This window comes from Heterocephalus glaber, unplaced genomic scaffold (genome assembly GCF_053883595.1).
Source record: "Heterocephalus glaber isolate CG9 unplaced genomic scaffold, H.glaber_assembly_v1.0 deba00001444, whole genome shotgun sequence".
NCBI classification, from domain to species: domain Eukaryota; kingdom Metazoa; phylum Chordata; class Mammalia; order Rodentia; family Bathyergidae; genus Heterocephalus; species Heterocephalus glaber.
Genome location: NW_028258297.1, coordinates 5,439,872 through 5,464,304, shown reverse-complemented (window position 1 = coordinate 5,464,304; position 24,433 = coordinate 5,439,872). Strand labels below are relative to the sequence as shown.

At 46.3% G+C, this 24,433-nt stretch overlaps 1 protein-coding gene across 1 annotated transcript in view; it reads right to left on the bottom strand.

Moving 5' to 3' along the window:
* The window catches only part of Efcab6 (EF-hand calcium binding domain 6), a 237,435-nt gene that overhangs the window by 175,324 nt on the left and 37,678 nt on the right, over nt 1-24,433 (bottom strand). Inside the window, 2 exon segments of the mRNA XM_087213738.1 lie at nt 14,248-14,314; nt 20,533-20,621. Of these exon segments, the coding sequence (XP_087069864.1) occupies nt 14,248-14,314; nt 20,533-20,621 (156 nt within the window).

The window sequence follows — 24,433 nt, the reverse complement described above, 5'->3', positions numbered from 1 at the left end:
TGAGAAAGCCTGCCGCCCAGAAAGGATGCCCCTGCAGCCCCTGCAGGGATGGTTGGCCTTGCTCTCCAGCCCCAGACCCCACGAGCTCTGCCTGGACCCTGAAGCCTCAGGTCCATCTGCTGTCCCCACCCACTCCTTGCTGCAGGCATATGCAGACCTCCAAGTGCTCCCGCCTGGGCCGTGAGAGCCCTCCAGACTCACTCTGCACCCCTGTGACAGCCAGTCCCTGGGACACGCAGCCCCTGGAGGTCACTGCTCCTTCTATGCTCTACGCCTGTCACTACCCATAGCCTCGGCTTTGTGCCAGGAACCTGCACTCTGCCACCCCTCCTCTCTCCACCTCATTCCTGGGTGTCCAGAGGCCACCAGGCTCCCCCCACCCTCCACCTGCTGCTCCACCTGCTCCCTGCCCTCCCGTCCTGCTTCCTCAGGTCCCCTTCTGCACTCATCAGCGCCCCTCAAATATGTGCAAGAGCCTCTTCCCCTCCTCCTCCCTCAGCAGGACCCCAGCCCTGAGCGGACCCAGCTGGGTGCCTGGCCCCATTCACACGGCCTGAGGCGGTGGAGAGAAGGGACCACTGGGCACTTTCAGAACCGCTCAAGCCCCAGGCCACTCACCCCAGCAGGATGGGGTGCTGCTGCATGGTGGCCCTCCCACCTCCACTGGCCCCTACACACGCTGCATCCACAGTCAGCCCCCTTTTACTTACGGTGCCAGGAACAGAGCCCAGGGCCTCGTTTGCTAGGCAAGCCCTCTCCCACTGAGCTGCACCCAGCCCCTCTCCTACCCTCTTCACTCCTCCCCTAACCTCCTAGACCGGGGCCCCTCCCTCAGGACCAACCCTGGACAGAATGATAACACTAGGTATTGAGTGATGACAAAGACTGTAATATGACCACTGACTAAAGGCCTGTCATGTGTGTAAAGCCCCACCCTAAACGCTGTACATACCACCTCCTAACAACCAGAGCACATGGCCTCAGGACCCGGAGCTTGAGATCAGGGAGCGCAGCGGCAGCCACTAGACACCAGGGCTCCTGTGTGCCACCTTCTGCTCTGCATTGTACACTGCCCTGTCTAGAAGCCAGGCCCCAAGAGCTCTTGTACCTACGGCCAAAGGAAATGCTCGGCACTGCCTGCTGCCCAATTCCCATTTGCCTCCTCCGGGGAAACGGAGGAGGACAGGAGAGGACGCCCTTTTTGAAAACCCCCAAGAGCCCCATATGGATGCCCAGCGTGGAGAGCCAGGCAGCCGCAAAGCTGGCAGTGAGCTCCCGCCCACCAGAGCTACGTCTCCAAGTTCCTTATCACTTGTCAGACTGGAGGCTGGCACGAGCCGCAGCACGGAGCTGCAGATGGAGAGGCTCAGCCGAGGCGGCACAGTCAGGGCCCTGGGGTCCAGGGCTGGCCCCGCACAATGCGAGAGAAGGAAATGGCAAGGAACGAAGAGCCCAGGGTCCAGTGATGGTGATCGGGGCCAGCCCCACCCCGATTCCTGCAGGTGCCACCTTACACTGTCACCTCAGGCTCTTGCCCCCCTGGTGCCCTCTGCTGGACACTCCCCTTCCCTGTATTTGCTCAGGTCTCCCTCTCAGGGCTCCATTTCCTCCTTAACATTGGTCAACCATTTGGGGACCATTTCTGGTTTCTGTCTGTATCTGTCTACTGTCTGTCTTCGTCCAGCAAAATGTGGCCCAGGGTCTTGGTCATGTTTGTTGTGGTATCCTTGGGGCTCAGAACTGCCTGGGCAGGGCAGATGCCTGCAAGGATTTCCAGAGGGGAAGAACACACTGTATCTGCTACCCAGGACGCTCTGCCCCAACCCTGCCACTGTCCACTCTGGGACAGGACTTGGTGGCTTCTCTTCTGGCTTCCTAATTACCCTCCCACCAGATCATTGTTGACCTCGACATGGCTAACCATAACCAGCCCCTTCTGGCCTGTTCTGCTGTCCAGTCTTTCCCTTCCCAGTCTCTCGTCCCCTACTCTGGGGAGCAGTGCTGGCTAACAGGAACAAGTGCACCCAGGGAGGGGGCGCCAGGCACAGTTAACAGGAGCAGTGCTGCTGCTCCTCCAAATCCAGCATGAATCTAACAAAAGAAAATGGTAGTGCCCTCCAATTCCCCAGAGAGGTCAGCCTGGGAAGGCTGGGGTCACCTGGCTTCCTCACTAAGGGAACCTGGCAGGGTAAACCGTGCCACCTGATTTCTTACACCTGGAAGCAAAGGATGGCTTTAACACTTTCAAATGCTTGGAAAAAATCAAAAGAAGACTATTTCATGACATGTGAAAAGTTATGTGAATTTCAAAATTCAGTATCCATAAATAGATTTTCCTGGCACGCAGCCACGCCCATACATTTGCATATTGTCTGGGCTGCTTGCCGCTGCAAGGGAGGAGGAGTGGGGTGGCTAGAGAGAAGCTGCTTGACCCAAGATAAAAAGACTCCCTGGCCCTTTGGAGAGTATGTTCTCTTAATCCATGTGCCAGCTCCCTCACACACCTCAGGAGCTTTACGAGCACACACACAAAGCAAAGGGCTGAATATTTTTCAAAGCAACCCCAAACAATAACTAGTTACGCCTTCATGGTACAGAAACCAGAAAGTAGGCTTGAGGTCTTCCAAAGAAGCTGCCCCTGTGTCCCTTCTCCTGGGGACAGACTTCATCCCAGCTCCACTCCAGCCACATAGCTCACTAGGCCCTGCAGGGCCTGGTGTATGAGATGCCTGGCTGTGCCATACTACAGGCCTTTCCAGAATCCCAACACTCTCCATGCCCTTGAAGCCCAGGTCTGGGTAGGCAGGGACCACAGGGGGGACAGACAAAATGACCAGGATTTTCAGGACTCCGGAGAGCCATGCTGGGGAGAGTCAGGAGAGGCAGAGCTTCAAAGCTCTGAAGTGTGGTTTCATAAAGCAAACCCTTTACCTAGTATCTCAAGCAAAGAACAGAAGCCCTGGCCATACAGGAGTAAAGAGAAATGAGGAGGTGACTATGAAGAATAAAAACATTCAATTTTTAAAATGTAATAAAAGCAAATTTTAAATTAAAATATTCTGGAGCCTGGCACCATGGTGAATGACTGTAATCTCAGCTATTCAGGAGGCTGAGGCAGGAGGATTGCAAGTTCGAGGCCAGCCTGGACAACTTAGTGAGAACTTGCCTCAAAATAAAATTTAAGAAGGGGTTCAGGGAGTACATAGCTCAGTGATAGAGCACTTGACTAACATGCATGAAGCCCTGGGTTCAATCCTAGTGCTGAAAAAAAAGTCTGGAAAAGATTTTGATGAATTTATGAAGATGGAGGCTGGGAATAGGGAAGGCACACACACAGGCATGGTGGTTTTCCTGAAAAGCACACAGAACTGCTCTGGGTGGCAGCCACCCCACAGGACAATCCCAGTGTGTCTGATCACTGTTTTTGCTACCAAAGGGCAGAATGGCGTGATGACTGGCCAAAGGGTTTGAAATCCCAGCTCCATCCTACTATTTAGGTAACCTTGGAAGAGCAATATGACTCCTCAAAACTTCAGTTTATGGATCTATGCAGTGGGAATGAAGACGAGCATTGTAACCCATTCAATCCATGGTAGTGGAGTGGGAATTGCTGGCTGAATCAGATGCTGAGGACAAATTTCCAAATCACAACCTCTCTCATAGCAGGGACATCACTCACCCAACCCCATCTCCCCTTGCCCCACTGCTCAGCCTGAGACAGCAAAAGACTAGAAAGGGAAGAAGGTCTTAAACAGGCAGGAGTCCAAGGCCAAGTCAGGGCTTGGATGAAGGATAACTATTGAGTGGATGGACACATGATGGACAGATGGGTGATAGATGGTTAGATAGATAATGAGTGGATCATGTATAAATGGATGGTGAATGGTGGATGGATGGATGGATGATGGGTGGGTTGATAAATGATGTATGAATGGATGCATAGTGGCAAGTTAGATAGATGGACAGATGAATGTTTGGGTGGAGATAGATAGGTGAGTGAGTGAATAGGTGGGTGGGTGAATGAACTGATCTACAAGGTATGAATGATGGGTGAATAGGTGGTTGATGGATGAATGAACAGTGGCTAGGTAGATGGATGGAAAGGTGAGTGGTTGGATGGAAATATAGGTAGGTAGATGGGTGGGTGAGTGGGTAGATAGGTGGATGGATACGTGGATGGATAGATGAGTGCATGGATAATGGATGATGGATGAAGTAACTGCAGCTTAGAAAAGAAGCTACAGTAAAGCAGGAAATCCCTGTACAGGCAGGACAGGTACCTGCAGGATGAGCAGATGAGCATCTCATTTCCTAGTGGACTTGGTGGTTGGCTCAGAGCCTTCCTGATGGAGGAACTGAGAATCAGACAGCAGAGCAGGGCAGGAGGAGTCAATGGAAGTAGCCTGGACACCTACTGTGGACATGGGCAGAAAGTGTGAAAGCTACATGGGCTAAGACAAAACAACAAGAAAGCTTTCGTTTCCTGCTCCCCAAGGACTTCTCAGCAATAGGGTGAGCTTAGCAGCAAGAAGATGTAAGAAGAACCCGAAGGGGGTCCAGAGAGGGTTAAGTCAGGGCACATTTTCCTCCTCAGGAAACCCACCGAGTTTGTGTGCCCTTCGGGGGACTAGCCTTCCGTGCTGCCCAGAGAGGTCACTGGATCAGGGACACAGAGAGACAAGTGACCTCCCAACACACATCACTGTCCCCCCATCCCCATCTGGGGAAAAGGGAAGCAGGTTGGGGAGAGGAGAATGGAGGAGGAGGAGGAGGCCTGCTGAATGGCTGTGGGATCAGGGATTGAAGCTGAGCTGGGCTTCACCACGCTGCTTCCTGCCTACGTGTGACCAGAGAGCCCTGAGACCTGCCAGAGGCGTCCTTCAGGGACAAAGTGGCAGATCCGCCCCTGTGCCTGTTGGGGAACAGCGAGAGGAGGAAGATCACATGGCTTCATATCTGTCCCCCACTGAGCTCAGATGGCGCAATAAACTGCCTACAGTGGATGTGATTATTTCTCCATCGTTCTTTGTTTAAAATTCTTTTTATAGCACTTTGAGCTCCAGGAAGGAAAGCTGTGAACCCAAATAAATATGACCACCCAGGCTTTAAAGGAGGAGAGAAAGGGCCTAATGTTTCTTCTCTGGAGCCTGGAATTCTCACTCACTCATGCCTCTGGAGGCCAAACCCTTCCCGGAAGCAAGGCAGAACGTCTGTGAGCCAGAGCACCCTGCAGACCACCATAACTTAAACCTTCTCTGGCTTTATTCTTACAGGAGCCCGTTTAGCTGTTCGTTTTCCCTCCCCAGCCACTTCCTGCCTGGTTGCTACCAGAAGGGGGTCAGAGCCACATCCCACCCCCTGCCTGCAGCCTGAGTCCCCCCCCACCCCGTTCCCCCCGACGTGGGGGGGGGGCTTCGGTGGCACTGCTGTCAGTCTGGCACCTTCCTGTCACCACTACTAAATTCGTTATCCATTTAAGAAGTAAAAATTTTAAAGGGAGCTAGGGAAAAGGATTTCTCTTACAATAAACACATCAACGCTCATTTTCCTTATTATTCTACTTTTGGCTATTTTGTATAAAATCTTTAATTAAAGTTTTTCTTTGAAATTGTCATTATCAACCCAGAAGAAAGAAGGGGGGGGGACCAACACAGCTGTGAGCAATGAAGTACTATTCAGGACTAAATGAACTGGAACGAAATAAGTAGCTTGACTGTTATGTTCTTGGTTCTGGCTCTGTATTCTCAATAGCACAGTCTAACTTGTCACTTTATATCGATTCCATCTGTTTACACTCTGCAGAGTATTGGCTTCCTACCGTGAACATTTCCTATTTACCAGCTGGTAAAGATGAGCCAAACCAGATAGGAAAAAATTAGACTGCATTCAGAAGCTCATAAACACAAACTTTCAATGTGGGGACATCTGGGTATCGCTCACCTTTAACAAAGGCTGCAGCTCCCTGCCTCCCGGGCTGGCGGGCTGGCGGGCTGGCTTGTCTACACTGGTGTTCACCTCTAACAGGCCAAAGATGATCCATTTCTTTACTGAACATATGCACATCCTGCCTTTACCAAAAACTGAACAAGCTTGCATAAAAAGACATCCAAACGAGATCCATGAAAATGGAGAAAAGAGAGCAGACAAAAAAAATTACTGAAGAAACCCAAAAGCATTGCTAGGATGCAACAAAAATCTGGTCTGGGGTCTCCCTGCAGCCAAGGTGAAGAGGGAAACTTGCTCTTCTACAGCTCATAGGCAATGGAAGCCTTCCCCTGAATTTGATTTTAATTTTTAAGATTCTTACCTGTAAGACAAAGCTTAAAAGACCACTTAATAAGAAATGCTAGCTGCTGATTGAACAGAAGCCCCCAGCCTATATTGCCAAGGATGAAAAAAAGGTACCAGGGCTGTAAGAAACACTGCCTGTTCTTCTGTTCTTTCTTCCCCAGATCATATGCACAGGATACCAGCTCTCCCCCCGGCACAGGTAAGGAATACTGGAACCCTGGTTCCCCAATCCAAACGCAGAGCACGGGAGCGTCAAGGCAAAATGGTGGGCTGCCACCCTCCCTAGCACTCTGATCTTTGTTGGGAATCACAGGAGAGGGTCCAGCTTAGAGGGAAGCAAGCATATCCAGGAGGACTGCTTGGCCAAGGAACATTTTCCAGACTGGCCAAGGCCTGGGTCATTCACATAACTACAGCAGCTGGCCAAGACCCAGGCCAGTCACAGGATAGGACCTGTCTGCTGTTTCCTCCAGCATGTCCCAAAGCAGCGTTTCTCCAAAGGCAAGTTCCTCTGGATCCTGACTAGTGCTAAACAAATCAATGTGTAGAAATCCTGGCTCGGCGACACCTACCCCTCTACAGTGGCCTCCCCAGGGTCCCACCATGCCAGTATCTACTGGGAACACCCAAGGGTTAGGAGAGCAGTAACTGAGAAGGTAGGAAATTCTAGGGGACCGAATCAGCAGGACATGGAGGGAGAAGAAAGGGAGAGCCAGCATGGCGGCTGGTTTCTGGAATGGGGATCCAAATGAATGGGATCAAGAATCCAGAACGTGGCCCTGGGTTTGGGGAGGAAGGTCCTGAGTTCACTTGGGGTACACCGAGCCAGAAGGGCCCATGTCCTCTCCCCCCACCCCCAGCCATTCTTTCTTCTGAAAGGAAATCGAGCCAACATCTCCCAGCACCCTCCCTGTGCCCTCCTGTTTTCTTTCTTCTGTTCTTTCACTAACCCAAGACTGGATGAGCCCCTAGGAAGCACAAACCACATGGAATGAACCTTCCTCCGTGACAGGCTCCAGATCCTGTCCTCCACAGCAACCTAGCACCCAAACAAACTCAGGAGTTGTGAGCTATGCCACTCAACTGCCCTGCACCAGAGCAACTTCTACTGCTTCATTCCCTAATCCTCTAGGTCAAGGCGATACTCCAACCAACAAGCAAACCGCCGAGCTACCGCAGTGGATTGCTTACTCTTGTGTCTGACCCTGCTTTGGTTTCTGCAGCAGCAGAATGAGATCTTAGTGCTTCCGTGTCCCTAGGATTACCTGGGGCCCCACATACCTATAGTTGCTCAGCACCTGACCGTGACAGTAAGAGGGTGACTGGTTCCTTCAAGGGCCAGATAACAGGTGCCCAATTCTAGCAAAGTCATGCACAACAGTACTCAAGGTGACCCCCTAAGGACTTCTCTCCTCAAGGGCTGACCTGATCACTGCATCCTCCTCTTACCCAGGCGTTAGGGTCAAATTCTTCAGATCCTTCTGTTTCTGCCACCTGCCTCTCAAATGTGATCTGTCCCCACATGCCTTGAGAAAGCTAGGACTGCAAAGACGTGTCACACGGCCTCGCCTCTCCAGTGTGCTTGGCCACATCATCGCCACTGTCCTTGCCTCCATGCCCAGTCCCTGTGCCACACTGCAGTCCTACAAGCTGGCCCACAAGTCTTCCTCTATCCTGTCCCTGGTGTGCAGTGACGCCCTTGTCCATGTGCTCCCGCTGCCCTTCTCACCAGCCCATTCCTGCCTGTTCAGGTGATAAGAACTCTTCTATAAAACCTTATTTATTCACCCTAAATATATGTACTGAGTGCCAGGAACCGTTCAAAGCACTGGTTACAGCAGTAAGCAAGACAGAGAGAAGGTGCCTGCTTCCATGAAATATGTACCCTACTGATGCACAAGCAAACAAGTAAGTCTCTGAGTGTTCGGTGTGTTCTGGAAAACACACAATGGCAAACATCTCTCTGAGAGCTCTCAGGCAGGGCTCCATGGGCCTCACAGTACAGCCATGAGCTGTGGAGCTCCTCCCCAAGGGGGTGTGAACAGCCAGCTCTGCTTCCCAGGGAAGACAGAGTGCAGGGTGAACAGGAAAACCTGATGGGAGGTTGCTGACAAGGCACAGGCCAGAGGCGACGACAGCTCATTATGTCGGCTACGAGGCAGAGAGAAGTGGCCAGGTTGAGGGTCCTGTCCAGGATACAGCGGATGGTAGTTGTGGACAGACACGAGGGCTGGCTATCGGAAAGGTGCTGGTCCTCAATTTCTGCTTGAATAAATGGTAACAAAGAGGAACTAGAAGGAGGAAGGCTTCTTGGGGTGGGGCAGGAGGACAACTAGATGCTGTGCTTTGTCCATGGATGGTGTAGTGTGGGGCCCCAGAAAGAGACATAAATGTGGGCGCCATTGGCATGCTGCCCTCTCATCCATCTCCTTTGTGGCCTTAAACTGCACACCGTGGTTTCACTTTCCACAGGTCTTCCCAAAGCAAATGGCTCCTCATCTTTGAGTAACTTCTCTGTGAGTCCATTCTATCCGTCTTGTCACTCAGAGCCCAGCCATCTAGGGAACCCTGAGGTACCACTGTGAAGTGTCACAGCTGCTGTCCAGGGAGCTCCGTGCAGCTTCTGGACATGCACCATTTCAGTCCCCTCCCATAACATGCAGGAATATGTTCTTTAAAAAAAAGAAAGCTAAACTTAAGTCTGAAATGCCCACAAATTCTGAGGTAACTGAATCTCTGCTAAGATTTCCTCATGAAGCCTCCAGGAAATTAATAATAGAGCCACCAAAAATAGGCACTGGTGTAGAAGTATTTTCAATATAATTTTTTTTTTTTTATAAAATGGCAACTGATTGTTTTGTGGTGTGAGATCCTTGAGATCAAAACATAAGTGCTACTCTTCATTTCGTTGCATGTAGACACACGGAGAAAAGCTGTGACATTATTAATCACTATATTCAGTTATGATTGATAGGCTTGCCTGCAGGGAGGAAAAAGTGCTGCAGATACAATCTGTCCCAACAGCTCTGCGATATGCTAATATTTTCTGCAGATGAAAGGGGAGATGTATTCAAATACCTGCCGAAATCGGCAATTAATACCAAGTGCACCAAAGGAGAGCTGACGAGGGTGGGACTGGGAGAATGTTAGAAATTAACCGGAAGCCTGTGTGTTTCAGTAATCGGCTTCCTTTCGAGTTTGATGAAGCCTTTTTTTAGGTAAACAGACTGCATCCTGGTGCGTTCATTCACACAAATGTGATGTTAGAGTGTTAAGGTAAGTTTAAGAAATGATGCTGATTCTAACAATGTTTCCTTTATTCCTCCTGCAATTGTTTTAAAATTTGTTTTTGAGAAGATTCACCTACTTAGGGAAACGAATGGACCCATCACTTTTGTCTCTCCTCCATGAGGATGTTACAGAGCAAGCAAGCAGCTTAGCACCTATAATTATTTACTAATTGCCCCTGAAATGACTCAGGCTGCATCCATACAACTCGGAGGCACTAGGGTAATCCCATAAAAGCGTGTGTTGAATCACTGATGTCCAACGCACACACTAGTCACAGCTGACTGGGTAGACCAGATGTTCCAGCATCGTGGTGCCCAGGCCTTGGAGCATTCTTTTCTTTTCAGGGTCTCTCTGGCTTGCGTGATGACACGATGGGTATGAGAACAGATAGCCTGGGGCTTTGGATTTCTGTTTTTCTTATGTTCCTTTAACTGAATTCGCCATCCTTATTTTCTAGTCTTCGACTAAACACAGTTTCCTTGTGTGCCAGGAAAAGGCTCTGCATTTATGTTTTTTGTTTGTTTCGTTTCCGTAGCACTGGAGATTGAACTCAGGGCCTTCACACTGAACTACATCCTCACCCCCACCCCCACTTTTATTATTTTGAAGCAGGATCTCGATAAGTTGCCCAGGCTGGCCTTGGACTTGGGATCCTCCTGCCTCAGCCTTCCATGGTATTGAGGTTCCAGCCATGTGCCACCGCACCCAGCTTAAGGCCTGGCATTTACAAACACACATCATGTTCTCAGACGAGTCACAGTGGCTCCTACTCCTCAGTAACCTCATTCACGGCTCACAACTGGCCCTCACCCACCGTCAGGGCAGAGTGGGCTTTTCTTTCTTCCTTAGCTTCTTCCTTCTCCTCCACCTCCACCCCATGTATGAGTCAACTGATGATAAAACAGTAAAAATACAGAAGGTTTGTTACCCTGGCCACACACTGGACCTTTGCTTTCCCCCTTTTCCTCCCTGGCAGATTCCTCCCCTCCAGAAGTGGACAGGCTAAATCTCAGGTCTTGGGCTTGGCTACCACCCCAGGATAGAGCTGGGTCCCCCAGGGTAGGCAGGGAGCTGGGAAGGCATGGGAGAGAGTGGAGGTCAGAGACGGAAGAGAAGCAGTCACCTAGACATCGTCCGAAGTGGGTACCGGTGGGTGAGAGACGGCCATGTGGTCCTCAGGGATGCTGTACACAGGCTGCTCATAGAGGTGAGGGGTCTGCCTTTCAGCCTGACCCAGTGTCTCCCTGGCTGGGTACCCTTTCCCACAGAGGCCCTGAGAGGCAAGGCTGCCTGGTGGTTAAGGCAAGGATGTTGGAAACAGGCTTCGATGCAGCTTCTCCACCCACCAGCTGGCCCCTCTGTCAACCAGGACCTCTGTGCCAATATGGGATGGCAGCTACACCACCTCGTGCCTTCTCCTGGGAATGCAATGATTTGTTATTTGTTTAATATTTTTGCGGTACTAGGGGTTGAGCTTCTGCACTGAGCTACATTCCTAACCCTTTTTTCATTGTTCAGTTTGAGACAGGATCTCACTAAAACACTAAGTTGTCCAGGCTGGGGTCAAGTTTGAATTCCTCCTGCCTCAGCCTCCCAAGAAGTACTTGGAACTCCTAGTAAGTACTCAATCCATGCTGGCTGTTGTTATCACTAGAATTGGAAAAATCCAGAAAATTGCATTTGTGTCCTGAAGATGATGCTGGCTGCCTTCCTGAGCCCGTCAGTCCCTACTCTCTTCTCCTTTCTAACACAGCCTCCCATCTTCCCCCTTGTTCAGACAGCAGCTTTGCTGGGGTGGCCAGGGGTCCACATGAGGGAATCCGGTGGCCATATCACAGCTGGCCAGGGTTGGTCCAGGGTTGGTCCGTGGTTTGCAGGGACCAGTTCCATTGGCAATGATCAGTTTGGGTGTGGGACACAATCTGGGCCGTGAGATGTGAAGAGGAAGGTTTCTGAAGACTCATACTGGAGGAAATTGCTCCTTAGGAGAAAACTGACATTGAAGTATCTGCATGTCACACCTAGAGTGGTGGCAATACCTTGACGACCCGAGGAGAGATAGGCTGGTCAGCCCTGCAACCTTAAGCCTCCTGATTCCTTCTTGAGGGGGACTAGAAGTTCCTGTTGTCAAAGCCGGTGAAGCTGAGGTCGTATCCTCCTCATAGGCCTGGTGTCGGGAAAAGCTTGCTTCGTGAAGGGTCCTGCAGGAGAGCCAGCTCCACAAACAGGGCCGGAGGGGCACTTAATGACTTCTGCATTTGAGGGGCTTGGCTTGTATTCTTCTCCTTCATCGCTGTAGCTCCAAGTAACTTGTCCTGGAAGCAGCAGGACCCTGATCTCTCCAGATCCCTCTGCCTCAGGGGACCAGCAGCTCTGGAGTCAGTTTGGGCTGAGGCCCCAGTGGGGAACAAAGGAAAGCATAGAGTCACAGGGTGCTTGTAACAGAAAGCAAAGGTCAAGGGGATGAGGAGGAGCCAGGCAGCAGGGCTCAGAGTGACACTGAGTGGAGCCTGGGTGCAGAATCTACTGAGGATACCCTGAGATCCAGCAGGCTGACAGCTTCCTGCTCCCCCCATGCTGTGGGAACCTGGGAATTAGCAGCAGCTCTTTCTGTGATGCCCTGCAGTGCGTCACTGAGGACAGAGGTGAGGCCTGGGGGTCACTTCTTGTGACACTCAGAAGCTGAGGCTCAGAGCACCCAGGGTTACCAGGGTAATGAGCAGGAATGGATTGTAGGCTGAGAAACCTGGCTCCCTGCACAGGAAGCAACTAGGAAATACAACCATTGGGGTTCAAGCCTTTTGGGGTCCCAACTACTAATTACCTGTTGGTTTAAGAAGGTGAGGCCACCTGTGCATCAGCAAAGTCTGATCCCCCCAAATTCCAAGGCAGCCTCATTCTCATCCCAAATGGTCCCCACCCCGGGCATTGACGACACAGGTATGGAGACAGCCTGGCCCCGGCGGTTTCTAGGTGTCCTGCAGGTGCAGGCTGAACCATAAAGGGGCCACTGCTCACAGCCAAAAGTGGCAGAGTATAGGGTCACTCTGCTCACGTTGGTTCTTATTTGGAGAAGAGGGGTGAGCTGTGCTGCTACCTCTGCCTCAAAGGGAGCTGTAGGGAGATGCATAATCACAGCACTGGCAACTGCTCAATGCTCCAGGTGCTTATTACTGGGTATTTTTAACCATTCAACAGCCATTGGAGGCAACAGATGAAGAAATCCAGTGATGAGGCCGCCTAGCTGGTAGATGGCAGAGCCCCAGGATGGAATCCAGGTCTGAGATCTACCCCATCTCCCCCTACCTGGCTGCCAGAGTCAGGGGGTAGGCAAAAGTGGGCTGCTGTATGTGCGGGCTGGACCGAAGGGCTGAGGAGACGCCCGCGCATCTGGGGTGCAGCACTCTCATCAATGGCTCCTTGGCCTCCACCTGTCACCTGTCCTCCCAGGAAGAGCCAGGAGAACGGCCTTCGACTCCACCCTTACCTGGGGGAGACTTTCTGTGGGGAGAGGCTGGGCTAAAAGGAATTCAATGAAAGGCCTGACAGCAAGGGAGTTTGGTTTAAGAGTTAGTCATTGCGGACTTAGTGTTGGTCATTTACAATCCCAGCCCAGGTCCATTTGCTGCATGTGAAAGACGATGCTTCACTATCGATCTGCAGTGACACTGCTGTTCAGACAAACGTTAATAAACAGCTGACTGTCCTGGGAGGATTTCACAAATAAAAGACCTGTACCAAAAATAGTATTACTTGTACATAGATTTCTAATAGACTAACCAGTGGACTACAACAGAAGAAAGGGATAATTATGTCAGGGTTCCTACTGATACCAACTATAATGAAACAGGTTTTTAGGGACATGTAATGCTATAAAAATCATCATATTAAGAAGAATTGTCTGGCGTTAATGGTCGCAGCCAGGAAAGTTGAAACAAACATTTTGTGGCTCTGTGGTTATTTTTCATTTTGAAATGTATGAAAGTCTCAGAAGAGTTCAAAAAAGAAAGAAAATTTGTCACATTTCAAACCAACATATTGCATCAAATAAATTAAAACATGATTCTCAAACTGCTTGGGTAAGTGACAGGCTCAAATGCATTTTAAAAAGGTGTCTGATTCCAAGCCCTGTGTGACACTGCCATCTCCTCCCCTCTTGAGCTACACGACCAGACCTAACCATCGTGAGCACAGGCAACGAGGCCACATGCTCTCCCTCCAAACGTGCGCGGTAGCTCCGGTGGCTATATTACTCAAGGCTTAAATATGTATCGCTTTGATTTGGCCTGGTTATTTTTACCACGCCGTTCTTGATTGGCATTTACTTCTGAAAAGCAGTTGTTTCCTCCTCCTAAGAAAAACCTGTTCAGTCTTAACACAAAAACAGAAGAGGCAGCCCTGCTAATACAGATCCAAAGTTAATGCAAATGTAATTAATATTCCAGGATTTCTGCCGGCACCATTCATCAGAAGCAATGCCATCCCAGGCGAAGCCACAGAACATAGCTTTCAGATCGGCCTGTTCTGAATCCCACTGAGCCAGACGGCTCCGACGTGAGAACTCGATGACAAGGCGCCGGGCTTGTGTTGTGTCATCTCCTGGGCTGACAATTGTGATTGACTGAGAGTGTGTGGGGAGGGAGTGTTTTTAAAGACCTCTCTTACCTTTTCTCCTATTTGGATCTCAAGTTCTTTCAGTGTCCGGCAGCAGTTTACTTCATTCCCTCCTCCCCTTAAAAATAAAAATAAAATATTTTTGTGAAAATGTTTTAATAAAACATTTGTTAAACATTAACCAAAGGGACTTACGGAGGTCACAGAGATTTCTAAACAATCTCTTTTAATATAATGACATTTATTCCCCATTGAGTAGTGTAGGAAGAAGTGGGTTAATCCATGGATGAATACATGGCTAAATGTGCTATTAGGAGGTAGCTTAGTCAGAAGGGGAGGAAATGTTGTGTCACTGAGGGCGTGGCCTGGAAGGGTATATTTCCATCCCTGGCTCCACCCTTCTTGCTGCTTCCTGGCTGCCATGATAGAAGAGCTTTCTTCTGCCCAGGTCCTTCCATGATGTCCTTCCTGCCTTGGAGCCAGCTGACCATAGTCTGAAACTGTGAGCCAAAATAACCCTCCCTCCTTTAAGTTGTAGGTGTCGGGTGTTGTGTCCCAGAAATAAGAAAGTGACAATGACTAACTTCATCTCCCTGGGACCACCACAGTCCTGACCTCACAGACTGGAAGCCAGAGGTCTTCGAAGATAAGGAGAATAAAAGTCAAATATGAGCAAGGGCAGGTGATGGGTTTAGACCCAGGTCCAAAGTCCCTCCTGCTGTCCTTGGTCATGACACTGCAGGGCTCCTCGTCCTCACAGGGGAGGACTTTACAGCTTCAAGTGCATTTGTATCATCCCCTGGGCTTTACTGAGACTCTGTCATTCACTGGTAACCGTGACAGATGGTAAATAAATAAAGTGAAATAACATCATTCCATGAAGAAAATAAAGGTCTGCCAAGGGATGAAAAGGAGACAGGGAAGATGGGATGACTCTTTTGGACAGGATGGGCAAGAAAAGCCTCGGTGACCGAGTGTCATTGGAATGGAGACCCAGGAGCCCAGGGGGCACGGAGCTCTCCAGAACATGCAGAGGGAATGTGCCGCCAAGCACGTGGCACATCCAGTGCCAGCAGGAAGGAAGCAGGGAGGCTAGAGCTGGAGGATCAGGGGGTGTCTTGGCTAAGTTCAGGCACAGAGGAAGAAGCCAGCTGCAGGGCCACTCTCTGCCATATAAGGATCTGGACTCCAAGCTAAGGGCAAGAGGAACCATCAGAACATTTTACATAGAAATTACCTTCATGTTACATAGGAGGCCCTACGGCTCAGAAGGGTTAAGTCCTCTGCCCAAGTTAAAGATAGGACTGGTCAGTAATCCAAGTCTCATCATAATATGCTAAATGTAGTATTTTAGTATTGTTTTAATGATATATTCCATAGATGCAAATCACCATAACAAACTGTTATGACTGAAATCTGGGGTGTCCTCCACGAATGTGGAAAATGATCAGATCATGGGAGTGCTATACTCATCAGTTTAGTTCATAGCTGACACACTGTCAGGAGGCAGGGCCTAGCTGGAGGCAGGTCACCAGGGGTGTGGCCTGGAAGGGTGTGTCTCCCTCCTGCCTCCTCCTTTTTCTCTCTGCTTCCTGACCACCATGATGCGAGCAGCTTTCCTCTTCCTAGGCCCTTCCATCATGCCATTTCTGCCTGGGGGCGAGCTGACCATGGACTGAAACCTCTAAAACCATGAGCCTAAATAAACCTTTATTCAGGTCGTGGGTGTTGGGTGTTGTTTCTCAGCAATGGGGAAAGTGACTGAGACACATAGGTTTGAGAGTTAAGAATAAAAATCAAATGCCTATGTAGCCACCACCCAACTGAAGAAATGGAACAGTAGAGGAGATTCAGAACTCCAGCAGGCCTTGACTCCCCAGCAGCACCTCCTCCCTTCCTCCACCCCAGCAGGCCAAGGGGCAGTGGGGCCCAAACTGCAGCCCAGCATCTCCCTCCACCCACACTTCCCTTCAAGGTGGCCCCCAGCCCACCTCTCCCTGCAAACTCTGTCTCAGTCTGTGCTGCAGGAGGACCTCATCTGTAACTACCTGTTGTCAGATGTTACTTTAGCAACATTAGGTTTCTGTAGATTAGTATTGAATTGTATGTCCTTTAAAATCCTTTTCGCTTTTAATCTTTCATGCTTATAGGTTACAGGTTATAGTATTTAGGTTTTTCTCTTACTGGGCTTTTCTAGTTGTTGTCTAGTCAGACAACCTTTGTCTTTTAAGCAGAACATTATTATAATTAAGTGCCTAAGTCACAAAAATCTATTTTGGGGCTGGGGATTTAGCTCAATGGCACCTTGCCTGCCTGGCAAGTGCAAGGTCCTGAGTTCCATCACCGGTACCAAAAAAAAAATCTATTTTGTCTGAAATTAACATAGCTTCTATCACTTTCATTTCTTTTTGTATGATATAATTGCTTTTCCATCATTTTTCTTTCAATGTACGTAATTCTTTTTATTAAATGTTCTTTTATTTTTCCAAAGCCAGCAGCTGGAATTTTTATCCAATCTGATATTCTCTGTCTTTTAACTAGACTATTTAATCCTTTTATATTTAGCATAATTTTATAATGTGCATATAAGTATAGGTCTATAAATTTGTTTTGTGTTATTTGTTCTAGATTATTCTCTTCTTTCTTAATCTTCTTTTAGATTGGGTGTTTTTAAAAATCATTTCTTTTTTTTCCTCTATTTGGAAATTAACCATTTTGTTTCTATTCTTTGGCAATTATCCTAAATTCAAGATGTGAGTACACATTTTCATTGCTCAAAGTTAATCAGTATCTCTCTCTGCTTCCCTGCTAATAAATGGAACTTAGAAGACCTTAACTCAATTTATCTACTCTCAGTTTTCTATTATTTAATATTTTAATTGTAAACATTTTATCGACACATACAGAAACTTTGTAGCCATTTCATAGAGCCTGCAGTTGTTTCTTTTACTCTTGTGTTGCCAACTTTTTCCTCTTCACTCCTAACATCCCAAACCATCCATCTGGGATCACTTCCCTTTTGCCATGACCATTCCTCGCAGCCAAGCTCTGCAGGAGATGAACTACCTTGGGTTTTGTTCCAAACAACCTAACTTTTAAAGAAGCAAAAAATCCTTTAGTAAATTAACTTTTACCATAAAAAATCAACAGAGTGCCAATACTATGAGTAAACAATGTCAGAGACTGAAGAACTGATAATAAAGAAGTTTGTATAGTTTCAGTCTCCTTTTCACCCTAGGAGGATCTGAAATAATCACACAAATGTGTAGGAGCAATGGGCAAACTCTAATGTCAGTCTTTTGTGATGATTTGGGTACTAACATATATCACATTTTTGGTGAATCCATTTATTCCATGGATGTTTTATTATGGATATACATGAATCATAGCAGATATATGCAGGCAGTTCACAGTCATTAAGTCTTCGGCCACAGGCATCAAAACTTTTCAGAAACATCATTTTGAGTGGCAAGCTGCTCTCTGTGGTTCATCACCATGCATGAGATAGGCAGTGATGTAGGAGCAGTTTACCATCACTGCCAAAGTACTCATAGAGGCTTCCAACTTCCTGTCTGGGAAAGGTGCAGAGGACTGATTCACATAAACAACTGCTCAGAGGCCGCAAGTGAAAGGAACTTTTTGATGAAGTCAACGAGTCCTTGGATCATTCACATTCAGTCTACAACTGCTTCTTTGTTTCATTACAGGGGTGTCTCTCACAGCCTTTAGTAGGAGGTCAGTTTTTTCTTGATGTCACTGGCACCTTCCTCTGTCCCCAGTGAAGCTGCAGCAGAAAAAGAGCCCTCTCTTTTTGTTTCTTTAAATATATCAGATGCTCCATTTAGATCATCTCTCTGATAGCTCCAATGTTTCAGGTGTTTGGACACAGGATTCTACTGTATGTTGTACCTACTGGTTAGCAGTTCATTCTTTGTCTCTTTGTATGTTTTTAAGATTGTGTGTGTGTGTGTATGTGTGTGTGTGTGTGTGATCTGATGTTACTTGGCACTTTATCTGTACGAACTCTTTAAGAGCTAGCTTGCAGATACATCACTCCTCTATGGAAGGCACATGTAGTCTAGAGCCACTTTTAAATAAATCTCTAGTCTCAGACTTTTCAGACCACACAGGTGACATTAATTCAGACACAGACCTACATGAAAATCAACTTGCAATTACAATTTTTCCCCTAGTCACTCAATGCCAGTATTGACACAGGCAGGCTTCCGGTTGCGCTCTTCTGTTTGTAATTATTTGTTCACGAGGGTGCACCTGCCCCGGCTTCGTAGGCAATGCCCCTCTGTTAGCATCTTCCACCTGGGGCTGTCCCCTTAGGCTTTGTCTCTTGTGCCCTTTAAGAGAGCAACTTATCCTTTTCATCTTAATCATTAGATTAAGCTTTCACAATAGGCAACACAAAGCCCCTCCTGCTTTCAATTTTTCCAGCTGTTTAGTTTTTCCAACAAAGACTATTTAGATGAGGTTATTATCCACGCAACAATGTTATCCCACACCTGGGGATGGTTTTAGGTCAAGAGCATGAAGATATAGTCTATAAAGCAACAGCCATTATTTTGAATGAGCCTGGAAATTAGCCCATGGCTTAAGGTGTCTTAACTAAATAGCACACAGATGTTTCAGACCACAGAGTGTGCCTTAGCCCATTTTCTGTTGCTATAACAGAATACCTGAGACTTGGAACTTAATTTTTTAAAAAAGTATATTTGGGTCTACAGCTCTAGAGACCTGAAAGTTCAAGACCAGGCAGCCTTTAAATATGGTCCTGTGGTGAGGGCCTCATGCTGCTGTAACACATGGCAGAAGGCAGAACACAGGGACACGCAGAAGAGAGAGGACACAAGGGGTGTCCTTGTTTTATCATAGCTGTTCACGGTGGTAATTAATGTAGTCCCAGGAGAGCAAGAGCAAGAACTCACTCACCCGAAAAAGGCATTTTCCTTTCACGAGCGCTCCACCTCCTGACTGGACCACCAGGAACACAGGAGCTCACATCAAAGTGGAGGGGCAAGGACTTTGTCATTCTAGCTAGAGATGCTGCCGTAATTATTTTTAATTGTGATTTTAAAAAGCATATGACAAAATCTACCATCTCAACCATTTAAGTGCATGATTCAGTAATGTTAGTGTGTTTGCATTGTTGCGCAAAAGACCTCGAGAATTTTTTCACCTGTAAAATGGGATCTCTATCCCCACTGAACATCAGTTCACCATTTCCCTCACTGGCCTATTCCCACACCCATGCTGTGCTGGTGATGGATTCAATCAGGACAGTGATAGCGGCAGTACCAAAATTTGCTAAAATTTCAGGATCAAATTTAATTGTCATCATTGTTTACTTCAGTCCTGAAAAAATAAAGCTTATTCATTTAGAGTCAGGTAATTAACAAATACTATGTTACTAAAACAGTATTTCCTAAATCATACAGTAGAGCCAAAGAACTTTACTTCTTTTAGAGTCATAAAGGACATCAAGGTCATACTCCAACCCCCTCATTTTTAAAATAAAACACATAAGCCCCATGCTCATGCTAAAGCCATGAAACACTAAAAGGTCATACAAGGATCATTTTTACATTTCATTTCTAGCCACTAGAACATATCACTTTCCAATGAACAACACTGACAATGTACAAAAGCCAACCAATTTAAATTTTGGCATCTTAATATTTTACTTCAAAATTAAAACCCATTATTTCAAATCTAAAATACATTGTATACAATGTATTTGCATTTGTATTTATCTGATTTTAACTTATTTTTACATTTTATGATCATACTATCACATCTCTAATTCTGAAATATATCCTATATACATGTTAGAATTTTCTCTAAGTAAAATTTTGGCTGAGGATTATGTCCACCAAATTTTATATGGACAAGCTCTACTAACCTATTTATATTAGTCAGATTTCCTATTACTGGACACAATATCCAACAGTTTGACTTGGCTCATGGTTTCAGCAGATTCAGTCCACGGTCAGCTGGCTCCCAGGCAGGAGTCAGAAGGATATGAAGAATCAAGGCTGCTTAGTTCATGGCAGCCAAGAAGCAGAACAGGGGAACAGTGAGAGAAGGGATCAGGGACCAGATAGAAACCCCAAAGTCATGCCCTCATGACCCATCTAGACACACCCAGAAGGGTGCTTTACTGATGCCCTGGGAGGTCCCAAGCCAATCAAAATGACACACTTTAGCTTAATGGTCACATCATTTTTCATACAGATACTGTTGATATGATTAGCTCTGATGGCTTTACATCATAGCTAACTCATATTTCAAATTTCCTATTTTCATATGAATGAATAAAACATTTACCTCTTTATAACATTTATATTTAGGTCAACTCCACCAAACCTGGACAGGAACTCAAGGTATGGTACATTACCAGAGCTGGTGAGAGGGATCTATACTCCAACAAGAGAAATGACACCATGTTAGGGAATTCAGATCCAAGCACTGGACCACATGGCAGGTTTCCAAATCATAGTGTAATGTAGAATATTATTAACAGAATGGCATTCTATTAAACCTTTACAATTACTTATCCAGCTGTCTGAGTTGACATGCATATGAATGTCAGTCTGTGTTCAACTAAAGTCAATGAGTTATCTATAAAATTATCTAAAATCTAATTCTATCCAGATAAATTGAAAATCTATCTAAAAAATGAAATTAGGGGAAATATATTCTAATAATTCATATATACCTTAGAAGCTGAGGCAGAACTCAATTTTTTAAAATTTTTTTTTATTTTTTTTGGTACCAGGGATAGAACTCAGGACCTTGCACTTTTGAGGCAGGTGGCAGAACCACTGAGCTAAATCCCCGGCCCTCAGAACTCAATTTTATACTCTGAGTGTCATGTGAACTTTCTGTATAGTCATACTGTTTTAGGGCAAAAAGTTATTTTTAAGTTTAAAATTCTGTAAAGGACACCATTGGATCAAGTGGGTCAATCTGAACTGGAGAGTAAATAAAAGTGTTATCTCAATGTTTAATTTACTGGAGTTGGTAAGTGTGCTGAGAATAGTTCTTATTGGGAAATATGAGATGTGACCGAAAATATGGTGTGTGTTTAAATAAAACATTACAGTAAATGACACATTGTCATTAATAACTCTCAAAATAATCCTCCTAGCTTCAAACACAGTTATCCCATTGTCCTTGCCATTTTCTGCAGCAGTTCTGGAAGTCCTCTTTCATGAGTGTCTTTAGTTGCACTGTCATGGCTGCCTTGATGTCTTGAGTCAGTTCAAATCATTTACCTTCCATGGTCATTTTGGAAGAACCAGAAGTCACCCAATGCCAAATCTAATGAATAAGGTGGATGAGGACACACTGTGATGTTTTTACAAGCCTGCTTTCCTGTTGGATGGTACTCAGCAATAGCATTCACTGTATTTCTTATTACATCTTGTAAAGACATTCACAAAAGAGGACTTCCAGAACTGCTGCAGAAGTGGCCAGAACAATGGGACAAGTATGATCAAAGTGAGGGGGAATACTTTGAGGGGGATTCATGGTAATGTGTCTTTTATTGTAATAAAATTTTTTAATTTAAACATTCACTGTATGTTTCAATCACCCCTTGTGTACACTGAATTGTTTAGGATTGAAGAGCTCAACTCAACATCTCAAATTTTTTTTTAGAAAAAATATTATATATACATGTTGAGTGTGTTTGTACACACACAGATAATGAGAAATCATAGGAGAAGCAAACAAGGTACAATGTTCATAATAGGTAAATCTAAGTACAGGTTATATGAGTATTATTTGTGCCATATGGGGACTATTTATTTATACCATTCTTACTGCAAATTTTCTAGAGGTTGAAATTATTTCTAAATAAAAAGTTTAAAATTTTAAATGAAATCAATTATTCAAAAAAGCTTTATGAATCTAGAATTTAAATAAACAATAAGTATATAAACATATAATAAGTATATATAATCAATATAAATATTTTCTATTAAGTGTCATACAGATACACAAAACGCAACCTCCGATCCAGCCCAATGGCTCCCGAGTCTATGCAATCAGGTTTGACATTTACTCAGAGCCTCGCATACTTACCTCATTATCCCCCAAAGGATTGATTTCTCTCTACGATTTAAAACATGTGTAACTAGAAAACAAGACCAGAGGGAGACTGGCTCACCAGGGGCCTCTGGAGAAGGCATTTCTTGGAAAGGATGCCCATGACTTCGTTCTGAGAGTGCATTTTTCAGTACATGTAACTTTGAGTTAACGCTTCGATGTTTCCCTCGCATTACAGAAGGACAGGAACGGATGCCACATGTGGTTCTAGGCTGGATGCTGGCACAGTTGAGATAGGAGTCGAGGAGGGAGGAAAGATGGTCCAGTACTCACCCCGCTCCTCCTCAGCAACTGGGCACAGCGTCCCCTGCAGACTGCACATGAGCAGCTCTCATGCCATCTGCAGAGGGTGGGGACTTTTCTACAGCTCAGGACCTGCCTGGCACTGCCATTAAGCACCAGAGATCTATGAATCTAGTCATCCTACTACAGCAAAAACCCTGCCTACAAAGAAAGAAAAAAACTATCAAGGGGTCCCAGCTTTCCACATGTTTCATATAGATTCTAAGGCGGCCCATAAGTCCTTGTCCTAACTGGTCTCCAAAGCTAAGCCCTTTGGACAACCAGAGAATCCTAGCCACAGGGACAGCTCTGCTTGGTGCTCAGCTTTTTGGTAGTTGTGTTTATTAATCTAATCCTCGCCAAGGTGCCTTGCTGGAAACCAGTTCTTAGATTGGGGATGGATAGGGTGGGATGGGGTTGGGTGGTTTAAAATTGGATCCAACATCTGATTAGTATCTTCCAAGAAGAATTTTTCTCTAACTGAACACAACCACTAGGCCCAGAACAGAGCTTTTTCTTTTTTCCTTCTGTGGGATCTATTTATCAATTCAACTTCCAGAGTAGTCCACGGGAACACCTAGAAAATAAGGCCGCACTTAAAAGTACACAACACCAAAAAAAAAAAAAAAAAAATCACACAACACCCATTAATTTTAATGGAAAGGAAGGAAATGAATGGAAAGGAGGCAGGATACAGATGAAGTTTCCTATTTCTCCTTGCCCTAAACAGCCATGAAAACGCTCTGCCATCAGAACTTGCCTGCCTGCCCTGGCCACTGGAACAAAACTAAAGGAAATTCAGAGAATTTTTGGAGAGATCTTTCCTAACTGTGAGGGTGAATTCCCATGAAATCTTTTACTAGATTGTGACCTTCCACTTGGGCTTCCATTAATCTCTGAGAAAGTTAGTGTCACCAGGTGGATTTGTCATAGAAAGATTGAAAGAAGCCACTCTGTACAGCCCAGGGACAGAGCAGGGATGGTGACCCTTCATTTCCATGACCTTGGCCTCTTATAAAACCACCACAGCCCCTGGCCAACCCCAGGCCCCAACTGGCCCACAGGTCCCTCGACCTGGGGCTCCGGAGAAGCATAGCATGCCTGTCCTTCCAGCAAGTCTGCCAAGACCTGCTCTTTCACAAGTCTTTGAAGTTCTTCGGTGCTCGGTGACTTCTTTGAAAAACAGATGTAGCTTTTAAAAACAGATACGCATTTCATATTTTTCTGTACTTTTTCTCTTCCTGCATAGCTGATTAACTTGGAAGGATTGTCAAAATTTTAAATTCATATTAGATCATTGCTATGAGGACATGGAGCAGGAAATAATATTTTAACTCTCCATTTGGCATCATGTGTCAGCTACATCAATTCTCCAAGGAACCAGAGGCAATGTTTCACATGAGGACAAATGGTCTTTAGAAGGGAAGTAAAAGAATCTGACCTATGAGTCAGCAATTGCACTCTGAGGTGGGCGCTGAGAGAACTGGAAACAGGGCTCACACAAACACTTGAACATCAGTGGTCACAGCCCAGCCACAAAAGTCAGAAAGTGAAAACAATTCAAAGTCCATCAGCTAATGAATGGGCAAACACAATGTTCACACAGTGGACTGCTCTTTGGCCATAAAAAGAATGAAGGATTGGTTTATGCTACAACATGGGTGAACCTAGAAAACATACTGAAAGAAGCCAGATGCAGAAGATCTTGTATTGTATCATTCGTTCATATGAAATATTTGGATTCTACAAGGGCAAACAGGAGATTAGCTGTTTTCAGGTATAGGTAGGAGAAAATGGGAGTAACTGCTAATGAGTACAGGGCTTCTTTTTGGGA